Genomic DNA, 12,610 nt, shown 5'->3' on the forward strand with positions numbered 1-12,610 from the left:
TGTTCCACATCCTCACCCAGTCCTCTCATGACCCTCTTAACACTCCTTTCAGTAGCAGCAAGTGATCTGTTCCCTCAGCTCCTACTTCACAAAAAAATAGAGGCCATCAGGTATGAACTTCTCCGGCTCTGACACCTCCTTACCCAAAAATATCTATCCATTTCCGCACTGTGTTTCCTCCCACTCCTGTCCCCTGATATCTTATGGGGAGCCCTTCTTCCTTTTATCTATGATCCATCCTTCTGTATTTCATTATATTCCACTGTTCAAGAATTTTGCTCCATCATTTATTCTCTCCCTCTTTACATATATTTTAAAACTTCTCCCTCCTTCTGCTTCATTGCTTCAATATATAATTGTTTTCCTGCTGTTACTCTCTTTAAGTAGACATAGAACTTTATGTCTCTTTTCACAGCCAAGCTTCTTTTTAGAAATACTGCATACCCATTGTTGCTTTCTTTGCCTTTATTGAGAACTGCCATCAAATACATCAGATTTTTACTGAATGTTTAGGAATAATGAAAGAAGCCATAAAAGTTCTTAGCCATTCAACATTTTTTTCACTGGCTGTTGCTGTCCTTAAGTCACAACCTGCCACCATTTTTAACCAGTCTTCATTTCTTTTGCTTTCTGTTTTTTTTTTTTTTTAATTAATTTATTTATTTTAGTTGGGGCTAATTACTTTACAATATTGTAGTGGTTTTTGCCATACATTGACATGAATCTGCCATGGGTATACATGTGTTCCCCATCCTGAACCCTGCTCCCACCTCCCTCCCCATCCCATCGCTCAGGGTCATCCCAGTGCACCGGCCCTGAGCACCCTGTCTCATGCATCAAACCTGGACTGGTGATCTGTTTCACATATGATAATATACATGTTTCAATGCTGTTCTCTCAAATCATCCCACCCTCGCCTTCTCCCACAGAGTCCAAAAGTCTGTTCTTTACATCTGTGTCTCTTTTGCTGTCTCGCATATACAGTCATCGTTACCATCTTTCTAAATTCCATATATATGCGTTAGTATACTGTATTGGTGTTTTTCTTTCTGACTTACTTCACTCTGTATAGTAGGCTCCAGTTTCTTCCACCTCATTAGAACTGATTCAAATGCATTCTTTTTAATGGCTGAGTAATATGCCATTGTGTATATGTACTCCAGCTTTCTTATCCATTTGTCTGCCGATGGACATCTAGGTTGCTTCCATGTCCTGGCTATTGTAAACAGTACTGTGATGAACATTGGGGTACACGTTTCATTCTGGTTTCTTCGGTGTGTATGCCCAGCAGTGGGATTGCTGGGTCGTATGGCAGTTCTTTCTGCTTTAATTCTCTCTTTCTCCCCCTAAAACTTTCTCCCTTTGAAATTACCGTTACTTTTTTATACTGAGTAGTTGGGGTCTCTTTGTTCCAATCTTGATACCTCTAGTGCTCTGTGCTCAGTCACTTCAGTCATGTCTCATTCTTTGTGACTGCATGGACTGTAGCCTTCCAGGCTCCTCTGTCCATGGGATTTTCCTGGCAAGAATAAAAACAGAGACTAAAAAACAAAGTCCTCATATATCTTTTAGATAGTTCATGTAAGTGCATGGCATAAATTCATGTAAGACAGAGAGTGGTGGGGACTGTGTGAACTAAGATTCCAAGCCCTCCTAATCATATTTAAATTCAATTTAAATTTCAAAACATAAGAAACCAAAAAGTACTGCAAATGAAGGACATCTAATGATCATTCCAAGGGCTGTCACCTTGCATTTTATAATTAAAAGGCCTAAACAGATATTTTTTTTTAAAGCACCATCTGTCTCTGAAGTAAATGTTGCCCATTCCCACAGAATGTGAAAGAATAATTTAAAAAAATTAATAACACCTTTTTTGTGCCCATTATATATAGAAATTCAAGTGTAGGAATTATTTCTTTAAATTATTTCATATATAATGTCTGATGCCTGTTTACAGAAGTTTTTAGGTTTACTGACATTTTGGTAAATCCGAATCCTTATTGTTTTATTTTATGTGTTTGTCAGTGACTTTGCTGTTACATTTTTTTCTCTTTATAGCTGCATTTTGAATCATTACTTTTTTTCACATTGTTTTTTCCTTTCATCTTAGGTCAACATTCTTTTTGTAAAAACTGACAGCTTCCACTAAGAAATTTTATTTATTAGTCAAATTCTTTCAGTTCAGTTCAGTCGCTCAGTCCTGTCAGACTCTTTGCGACCCCATGAATCACAGCACGCCAGGCCTCCCTGTCCATCACCAACTCCCGGAGTTCACCCAGACTCACGTCCATCGAGTCAGCGATGCCATCCAGCCATCTCATCCTCTGTCGTCCCCTTCTCCTCCTGCCCCCAATCCCTCCCAGCATCAGAGTCTTTTCCAATGAGTCAACTCTTCGCATGAGGTGGCCAAAGTACTGGAGTTTCAGCTTTAGCATCATTCCTTCCAAAGAAATCCCAGGGCTGATCTCCTTCAGAATGGACTGGTTGGATCTCCCTGCAGTCCAAGGGACTCTCAAGAGTCTTCTCCAACACCACAGTTCAAAAGCATCAATTCTTCGGTGCTCAGCCTTCTTCACAGTCCAACTCTCACATCCATACATGACCACAGGAAAAACCATAGCCTTGACTAGATGAACATTTGTTGGCAAACTAACGTCTCTGCTTTTGAATATGCTATCTAGGTTGGTCATAAGTTTCCTTCCAAGGAGTAAGCGTCTTTTAATTTCATGGCTGCAGTCACCATCTGCAGTGATTTTGAAACCCCAAAAAATAAAGTTTGACACTGTTTCCCCATCTATTTGCCATGAAGTGATGGGACCAGATGCCATGATCTTTGTTTTCTGAATGTTGAGCTTTAAGCCAACTTTTTCACTCTCCACTTTCACTTTCATCAAGAGGCTTTTTAGTTCCTCTTTACTTTCTGCCATAAGGGTGGTGTCATCTGCATATCTGAGGTTATTGATATTTCTCCCGGCAATCTTGATTCCAGCTTGTGTTTCTTCCAGTCCAGCATTTCTCATTATGTACTCTGCATATAAGTTAAATAAGCAGGGTGACAATATATGGCCTTGATGTACTCCTTTTCCTATTTGGAATCATTAGTCAGTTATTAATGAAGCTTTAATTTGTGTTAAAATAATGCACTTGCAAATGCAGACTCTGGAACCATACCCTCAGAGATTTTGATTCTCTAGCCCCCTCTTAAGAATCTGTGTTTTTACCAAGCACCCTCACATAGCTGGTGTTGCTGCTAAGTCGCTTCAGTCGTGTCCGACTCTGTGCTACCCCATGGACTGCAGCCCACCAGGCCTCTCTGTCCATGGGATTCTCCAGGCAAGAACACTGGAGTGGGTTGCCATTTCCTTCTCCAATGCATGAAAGTAGAAAGTGAAAGTGAAGTCGCTCAGTCATGTCTGACTCTTAGCGACCCCATGGACTGCAGCCTACCAAGCTCCTCCATCCATGGGATTTTCTGGGCAACAGTACTGGAGTGGGTTGCCATTGCCTTCTCCCTAGCTGGTGTTAGAGAAATAGTATTTTAATACTTAATGTAACAGCCCAATAGGAATTGGGCCAGCCACTGTGAAGAAAGAGTATCTAGTCTTCTTCCAACATTTTTACTTCATTTGAAAGAAAAGATACAAATTTAAACCATACTTCTAAATTTACCAATACCATTTTTAGAAAATTGGATAATAATGGAGCAAGAGTCTCTATAATATACAGAAGTAGTTGGCCAGTCAAAGCAAGGGTTATTATCTATATTCAAGTTGGTTAGTAAATTTAGAATATGTGGCTAATTTCACATATTAACTACTTGGTTTTGGTATCAGAAAGTTTGGGGTTAGAATTAACAGTTTCTTGACTCAAACTGGCTTAATCAATATAGCAGTCTTTTATTTACCTAACAAGAAGGCCAGAAGTAAGGTGGGCTCCAGGGTTGGTCAATGCATGACTTGATAGTACCATCTTGGACCCAAGTTTTCTCTGTGTCTCCAGTGTAACCTCTTCAATATTAGCTTCTGCTGCTGCTGCTGCTACTGCTGCTAAGTTGCTGTAGTCATGTCCGACTCTGTGTGATCCCATAGACAGCAGCCCACCAGGCTCCCCCGTCCCTGGGATTCTCCAGGCAAGAACCCTGGAGCGGGTTGCCATTTCCTTCTCCAATGCATGAAAGTGAAAAGTGAAAGTGAAGTCGCTCAGTCGTGTCCGACTCCTAGCGACCCCATGGACTGCAGCCCACCAGGCTCCTCCATCCATGGGATTTTCCAGGCAAGAGTACTGGAGTGGGGTGCCATTAGCTTCATCCTAACCTAAGATTGCAAGAGAATTCAGGCTTCATCCTTATAGCTGGGTACATGATCAGCTTCCCTTGAAGTACATGGCTAGTAAAGAACAAACTAAGGTTATGTTAAGGTTTGAGAGAATTGATGGTAAATATGCGGGGAAGGCAATGGCACCCCACTCCAGTACTCTTGCCTGGAAAATCCCATGGATGGAGAAGCCTGGTAGGCTGCAGTCCATGGGGTCGCTAAGAGTCGGACACGACTGAGCAACTTCCCTTTCACTTTTCACTTTCATGCATTGGAGAAGGAAATGGCAACCCACTCCAGTGTTCTTGCCTGGAGAATCCCAGGGACAGGGGAGCCTGGTGGGCTCCCGTCTATGGGGTCTCACAGAGTCGGACATGACTGAAGCGACTTAGCAGCAGCAGCAGCAGCAGCATGCCATTTACAGACTTTATCTTGAAGTTCTGCTTTTCATAAGTGTTTAGTGAATACAAAGTCTACTAAACTTATTGGCAAATTTTATACCCTTTTGGTTTTAGAAAGACTAACTCTTTCTTAGAATTAGCAGTCCTTTTGTAGGAGAAGGCAAAAGCTCCGTTTGGTCTCCATAGTTTGTTAACTGGATAGAATCCAGAAAAATCCTTCCACTTAGCTTCTTCAACCTTAAGACACATGTAGATTATTCTTGCAAATTAAGTTAATAAAAATACTATTTGAGTTCAACTTCTTTATTTAATATATTATACATATATTTATTGTAATATCCTTCATTCACTATTGGGATAGAAATCCACAGATTGAGAAATTAAATAGTTTGAGATCCTCTGGTTTCTCTAGATGAATTTTCACTTGGACAGTCAGGCTTGCTCCCCCAAACCTTTAATTAAAGGCTTTCCTAAAAAAAAAAAAGATACATATGAATTTACTTATAAAACAGAAATTGACTCACAGACATAGAAAACAAATTTATGGTTACCAAAGAGGATAACCAGGGATGGGGGCCTGGGGGGAGAGGTACAAATTAGAAGTTTAGAAGATAAACATATACACTTAACTATATTTAAAATAAGCAGCAAGGACCTACTGTATAGCACATAATAAACTATAATGGAAAATCTGAAAAAGAACATATAGGTATGTAAATCTGCAAATGCATATACATGAGTGTGTATGTACAACTGAATCACCTTGCTGTGTGTGTGTTAGTCGCTCAGTCCTGTATGACTCTCTGCGAGCCCATGGACTGTAGCCCACCAGGCTCCTCTGTCCATATGATTCTCCAGTCAAGAATACCAGAGAGCAAAAAAAAAAAAAAGAATACTGGAGTGGGTTGCCATTTCCTTCTCCAGGGGATCTTCCCTACCCAGGGATCAAATCCTGGTCTCCTGTCTGAGGCACCAGGGAAGCCCACTTTGCTCTATACCTGAAACTAACACAACATTGTAAATTAACTATACTTCAGTTTTTAAAAAACGGTTTTAAAAAAAGCTCTCCTAGGGCACTTTCCTCTTTGGGGGAGCAGTTCACACTTCAGTTTATCACCCACCCCTCAAATCATTAGAATACTTAATCCATCAGAATCCAAACAAAGATATGAATATAGATGTGACAAGGTGTGAATGCAATCCATTTCTAAGATGCTTATTATAATTTCCCTTCAAAGTTGCCCAGAAAAACGTACAGGTATGTATGGCGAGTGTTGAGGATGGGGAGCATCTTTGCCAGCAGAACTTTTTGGAGGTGATGAGAATGATGCAGGATGCGGGCTGAGCAGTTGTTTTTTTTTTTTTTAAGTATACGTTTACAAAAACAAATAGCAGAACCACAGAAGAAATAACAATGTATAGAATTAATTATAACTTCTAGAATTAAATATAACTTCTCAGGAGATTTACAATGAGGTACCTCTTACAGTCTTGGTAATCCCTGTTCTTGCTCCTAAAAGAGCAGTGTACTCTAGCATGTGGCAGCATGCTTGCTTTTTCTCCCCTTTAAGAACAACAGTCATGTCAACCAGATTGCCAAGATCATTTCCATTTCAAATGCTCCATCCAATTGACCAAAACAGGTCAGGATAAAGCACTGACTTTGGAGTCAGTGAAAATGAAAGTCATTCAGTCGTGTCTGACTCTTCTTGACCCCGCGGACTATGCAGTCCATGGAATTCTCTAGGCCAGGATACTGGAGTGGGTAGCCTTTCCCTTCTCCAGGGGATCTTCCCAACCCAGGGATCAAACCCAGGTCTCCCGCATTGCAGCCGGATTCTTTACCAGCTGAGCCACAAGGGAAGCCTTTGGAGTCAGAGTACCTAGTACCTATTAATACATTTAGACAAATTCCAACACTGTCACTTTCCTTGTGAGGTAAGTGTACATTATTCCCACGTTACAAATGATGAACTTGAGGATCAGAGAAGTTAAACAATTTGCCCAAGATTATACCTTGTAAATGATGGAACTAAGATTTGAGTCTATGTTTGCCTGGCTACAGACTAGGCATTCTTTCAGGAGAACCAGACAAGAAAGTTTGGAGGGTATAGTTTTATTTTGGCAGGAAGAACAGTTTAATTCATTTGACAACTATTTAATGAGCACTAAATCCAGGTGTTGAGGTATAGCATTGAGCAAAAGAGAACAAAGGCTTTGTTTTCATGGAGCTTATGCTCTGTTTGGGAGAGAAAGCCAATACATTTTATCAGGAAATTATTATTTAAGAAGAAAAATTGAGCCCAGTAAAGGGTACAGGATAGTAGAAGTAAGAGATGCTTTCTCATGTAAGGTGGTCTGATAAGTTGACATGTGAACAGAGATCTGAAAGAAATAAGGGAATGAGCTCTGCAGATATTTGGGAAGGAACCTTTCAGGAAGAAGAATTAAGGCTCTGAAGCCAAGAAAGGCCTTGGCATGTCCCAGAAACAGCAAGGAAGTCTGTGTGACTAGAAAACCATGAGCAAGGGGAGAATGGAAGATGAATTCAGAGAGTTAGCTTGGGGAGGACTCATACAGAAGTTCGTAAGCTCTACAGGCTTTGTTTTTTACTATGAGTGTTTAAAAGATCTTGAGCAGAGAAATGGTACAATATGAATTTTCTAAAGGATTGTTTTGGTTGTTTAGAGAAGAGAATATAAATCAGCAAAGGTGAAAGCAAGCAGATCACTTAGGCAGCTATTACCATATAAAGAAGTGTGAAGATAGCCTGAGTTAGGGTGTGTGTTCAGTTGCTCATTTGTGTCCAGCTTTTTGCAAACCCATGGACGGTAGCCCACCAGGCTCCTCTGTGTATGGGATTTCCCAGGCTAGAATACTAGAGTATGTTGCTGTTTCCTTCTCCAGAGGATCTTCCCAACCCAGGGATCAGGAATTAGGATGAGACTAGTGGAAAATAAAGAGAAATAGTTGGATTCTAGGTATTTGGATGTCAGAATTGGCTGATGGGTTGCATTTGAGGGTATGTGGAAGGAAAGGGGCTCCAAAATGTTTGTAGAACAATGAAATTATCTTTAATTGATCTGGGAAGACTAGAGGAGAGACATGTACTTGGGTGAAAGTAGTCAAGAAGTCAAGGAATCAGTTTTAGTATTTGAGATGTATTGAGTTTGAGTGATTTGGGGACATCCATATGGATCTGAATTCAGAACTTACCCAGGTAGGAGTTAAGAATCCTTCATTTATATACGGGCGATGGAAACCATGAGATTAAATGTACTTCTCAAGAATGTGTATAGAGAGCATAGAAAACAGAACTTATGTAGATATGTAGAAATTAGCTTCCATGTTGTACTTGGGTGAAATAAAAAATTGTTTATATCTGGGTTCAACAGTACCATCTTTGTGTACATAATTAAGATTGCAACAAAAACTCTTTAATTTCAACATACAATGTCAGTGTTATAATGGGAATTTTTGAATTGGTCTTGTCTTTAATGGTGGTTCTTTTTTAAAGCTGGAGTGCACCACTGTTAACCTCTTGATTTATTCTTTCAGCATCTACTACAAACGACACCAATAAAGTACTGTGGCTAAAGGCTCTTTTGGTTGTTTATGTGGGTGGTAAAAATTATTTTTTAGCTGCTCAGCTTTCAGTTTCAGTTTTAAATTGTCAGGCATAAATAGTGCTGTTTCTGCCAGATGTCAGGTATTATGAATAGTTTGTACTGTAGAATACATTTACCTGTAGGCTCAGGCCAAGCATAGATTAAATTTATAAGTGCTTTGGAAAAACAGATTGCAAAGAACTGAATGTAGTTTCTTCTTCCTAAAATGTTCTTTTAGAGTCTCCTTTCCTTTCCAGGGGATTCTTTTAACACTCTAGTGTTTTATTATATTGTAGGTTTTGTTGGTGCTACAGCTTTAGAGGTAGTAAACTAAAAAAATACTGTCCCTTGTGGACCAGATATTAAATTATCTCAGTACAGTCATAGATGATTAGTTTCTGAGACTAACTTTAGGCTGACCTGAAACCCAGTGATCAGGACACTGGAGTCACCTACCTCCCTTTTAAATAACATGATACCTTTGAAAGAATTGTACATCAGAAGACTGCCTAGCAAGTATAGAATCAGAAACAGAAGTATAGTGATCTGAAGCATGTGTGCTGCATATTTCACCTAAACTCTGGAAAAACCCAATGTGATATTCCTACTTCACACACACACACACACACAAATACATACCCTTGTAATAACTGAGAGCTTATGCCAGTCATGTATATGTTCCAGTATAAACAAATATTTCATAGATTTTGCCTTTCTGAATCACATTTTTTATCCTGGTTACCCTGTTTCTGGCTATTCATGTATATCTCCTTATTCTAGATAATTAGGTTTCCTGATTGCCTCTTTATAGTCCTTTGAATTTTCCTTAGTCCATAGCTAAATGCTTTGTAAACTATAAAAAATAGTAAAAAAAAAAAAAAGTAAATATTTGTCAAAAACATAGTTACCATCTTAACTGAGGGGCACAGATTCTCTTTTTTTCTCCATGTTGATACAGTGTGATGGTTATAAAAATCCAAATATTTTAGTTCTAATTATTTGTCAATAATTTGTTTGTGGCATTTACTTACTAAATTAACACCTGAATCTCTACATATGAAATACAAATGAAATGCTGGAAGGAGCTTCTAAAAATATTGCCATCTTCTTTTCTCTCTCCTACCCCCATTCCTGCAGGTGTACCAACATTCGGCCAGGAGAGACTGGAATGGATGTAACAAGCCGCTGCACCCTTGGAGACCCCAACAAATTGCCAGAAGGGGTTCCCCAACCTGCCCGCATGCCCTATATCTCAGACAAGCACCCTCGACAAACCTTGGAAGTGATTAACCTTCTGAGAAAACACCGGGAGCTATGCGATGTGGTGCTAGTTGTGGGCGCTAAGAAGATATATGCCCATCGAGTCATTTTGTCAGCCTGTAGTCCCTACTTCCGAGCTATGTTTACAGGAGAATTGGCAGAGAGCCGTCAGACAGAAGTAGTGATCCGAGACATAGATGAGAGGGCTATGGAACTACTGATAGACTTTGCATATACCTCCCAGATAACTGTGGAAGAGGGCAATGTTCAGACCCTCCTACCAGCTGCTTGCCTCCTCCAGCTGGCAGAAATACAAGAAGCCTGTTGTGAATTCCTGAAGAGACAATTAGATCCTTCAAACTGCCTGGGCATTCGGGCTTTTGCTGACACACATTCATGTCGTGAGTTGCTAAGGATAGCAGACAAGTTCACTCAACATAATTTTCAAGAGGTGAGTTGTACTTGGTGGTTTGAATGCATCCACAATATATTTGTTAGGAGAACAATATAGTATATCAGATTATTTGGTGAGCTAATAATCAGAAAAATGAAATTAGATGTTACCAAAGAATTTATTAAACCTGTTATTTTTCATTTATTCATTCATTTAATAAATATCTGTGAAGCTACTATACTTCCACCACTGTGCTTGGGAACAGAAGCTACAGTAGTGAACAAGATGCCTAGAGTGTCTGTTCTAGTGGAGAATTATAATCTGGCACAGAAGACAGCTACTGAATTCATAATTACGTAAATAATTAGAGTTAATGAGTGCTACAAAGAAGCCCTGGATAATTTAACAATGTATTACAGAGAGATTTAACTTTGGTTCTGGAACAGTTCATCCAAGATTCTGAGACATGAAAAAGCATAACAAGTTTGAGGAACTGAAAGAAACCCAATGAGATCCAGAGAGCAATAAAGAATGTTACATAATGATTTTACAGAAGAAACAGGGCCAGATCACATTGGAGTTAATAGACCGTGTTAAGAATTTGAAATTTGATCTTAAGACCAATAGAAAACCATTAAAGGATTTTAAGCAAAGGAATGGCATGTCCATTTTATTCTTTAGTATCACTCTTCTGTCCAACAGGATAACGTCCAGTGAATGGATCCAAGATTTAAAAAATACAAAGTGAAACCATGAAAATAGTAGAAGATGACACAAAACAATTCCTTTATAATCTTGAAGAGGCCTTTCTAATTGACTAACCCAGAAAGCATAGAAGAAAATATTGATAAATTTGACTATATAAATATTTAAAAATTTTGCATGGTAAAACAATAATAAGACAAAAAATTAAAGACTAAGGAAAAACATTTGCATCTCATATTACAGATGATATCTCCTTAATACATCAAGAGCTCCTTATTGGTCAATAACCTAGGCCAATGACCTAAAAATGGGTAGTAAACAAGAAGTTCAGATTGCCCTTAAACATGAAAATCTGCTCAGGTTTATTCATAATAACTGAAACATGAATTAAAACTACACCAAAGTACTATTTTGTATCTATCAGATTACAAATCTGTAATCAACCAGATTACAAATATCCAGAAGTTTGGTTACATACCCTGTTAACAAGAACATGGAGAAATAGCTAATTGCTAGCATAAGTATAAACTGATATAACCCCTCTGAAAGGAAATTGGGCAGTAAATCAAAATTACACACATTTTGCTCATGCTCTTTGTCTTGGCAATCCCATTTCTGGGAATCTGTACTATAGATGTAATGGAAAGGGGAACAGCTTGAGGAGGAAAAACCATGGGTTCCATTTTAGATATATTCAGTTTGAGACACCTGTGAAATATCTACATAGAGATATTGAGCAAGTAACTGTTTATATAAGTCTGTATCTTGGCAAAGAGGTTAGGCTGAGATTAAAATTTAGTAGTTATCAACATAGTAATGCCTGCAATGCAGGAGAACTGGGTTCGATTCCTGGGTTGGGAAGATCCCCTGGAGAAGGAAGTGGCAACCCACTCCATTATTCTTGCCTGGAGGATCCCATGGACAGAGGAGCCTGGCAGGCTACAATCTATGGGGTCACTAGAGTCAGACACGATTGAGTGACTAAGCACAAGACAAGAACATAGTGATGAAGATATAATAATTGAAATGTGTCTTAGCCCTTTTTAGGCAGGATATAACCCTGAAGCCATAAAAGAAAAGGCTGATAAGTTTGATTGTATATAAATTTAAAACTTTTATAACAAAAAGCATCATAAACAAGGTTAAAAAAATCAATGCCAATGTGATCACCTAGTAGGAGGAGAGAAAAGCCCTCAAGTTTTTCCAGTATTGAAGAATGATTAGTGAAAAAGCAATTGGCAAATAAAACTGGGAATAACTAGAAGAGAGAGAGGAGAAAAACCAGCATGGGCATCATGAAATGCAAAGGCAGGGACCGTATAGGAAGGAGGATATACACACACACATATGTACGTACGCACACACAGTTGGCCTTCCATATTTGCTGGTTCTGCATTCACAGATTGAACCAACCATGGATCAAAAATATGAAAAAAAATTTAATAAAGTTCTGAAAGATAACATTTGAATTTGTCAGGTGCTGGCAACTATTCACATATCATTTACATTGTATTCAGTTCAGTTCAATTCAGTCGCTCAGTTGTGTCCGACTCTGCAATCCCATGAATGGCAGCATACCAGGCCTCCCGTCCATCACCAACTCCCGGAGTTCACTCAAACTCACGTCCATCAAGTTGGTGATGCCATCCAGCCATCTCATCCTCTGTCGTCCCCTTTTCCTCCTGCCCCCAATCCCTCCCAGCATCAGAGTCTTTTCCAATTAGTCAACTCTTCACATGAGGTGGCCACAGTACTGGAGTTTCAGCTTTAGCATCATTCCTTCCAAAGAACACCCAGGGCTGATCTTTAGAATGGACTGGTTGGATCTCCTTGCAGTCCAAGGGACTCTCAAGAGTCTTATTAGGTATTAAAATTAATCTAGAGTTCTTAAGTATATGGGAGGATGTGTGTAAGTTACATGTAAAT

At 39.2% G+C, this 12,610-nt stretch overlaps 1 protein-coding gene across 9 annotated transcripts in view; it reads left to right on the forward strand.

Annotated features, from left to right (window-relative positions):
• The window catches only part of KLHL20 (kelch like family member 20), a 68,967-nt gene that overhangs the window by 20,066 nt on the left and 36,291 nt on the right, over positions 1–12,610 (forward strand). For all 9 annotated transcript variants that reach the window (XM_055582686.1, XM_055582681.1, XM_055582680.1 and 6 more), the window contains one exon: positions 9,463–10,036. In XM_055582686.1, the coding sequence (XP_055438661.1) occupies positions 9,494–10,036 (543 nt within the window). In that variant the 5' untranslated portion in view covers positions 9,463–9,493. The remainder of the gene's footprint in view (positions 1–9,462; positions 10,037–12,610) is intronic.

The sequence above is a fragment of the Bubalus kerabau genome, chromosome 5 (genome assembly GCF_029407905.1).
Source record: "Bubalus kerabau isolate K-KA32 ecotype Philippines breed swamp buffalo chromosome 5, PCC_UOA_SB_1v2, whole genome shotgun sequence".
Lineage (NCBI taxonomy): Eukaryota > Metazoa > Chordata > Mammalia > Artiodactyla > Bovidae > Bubalus > Bubalus kerabau.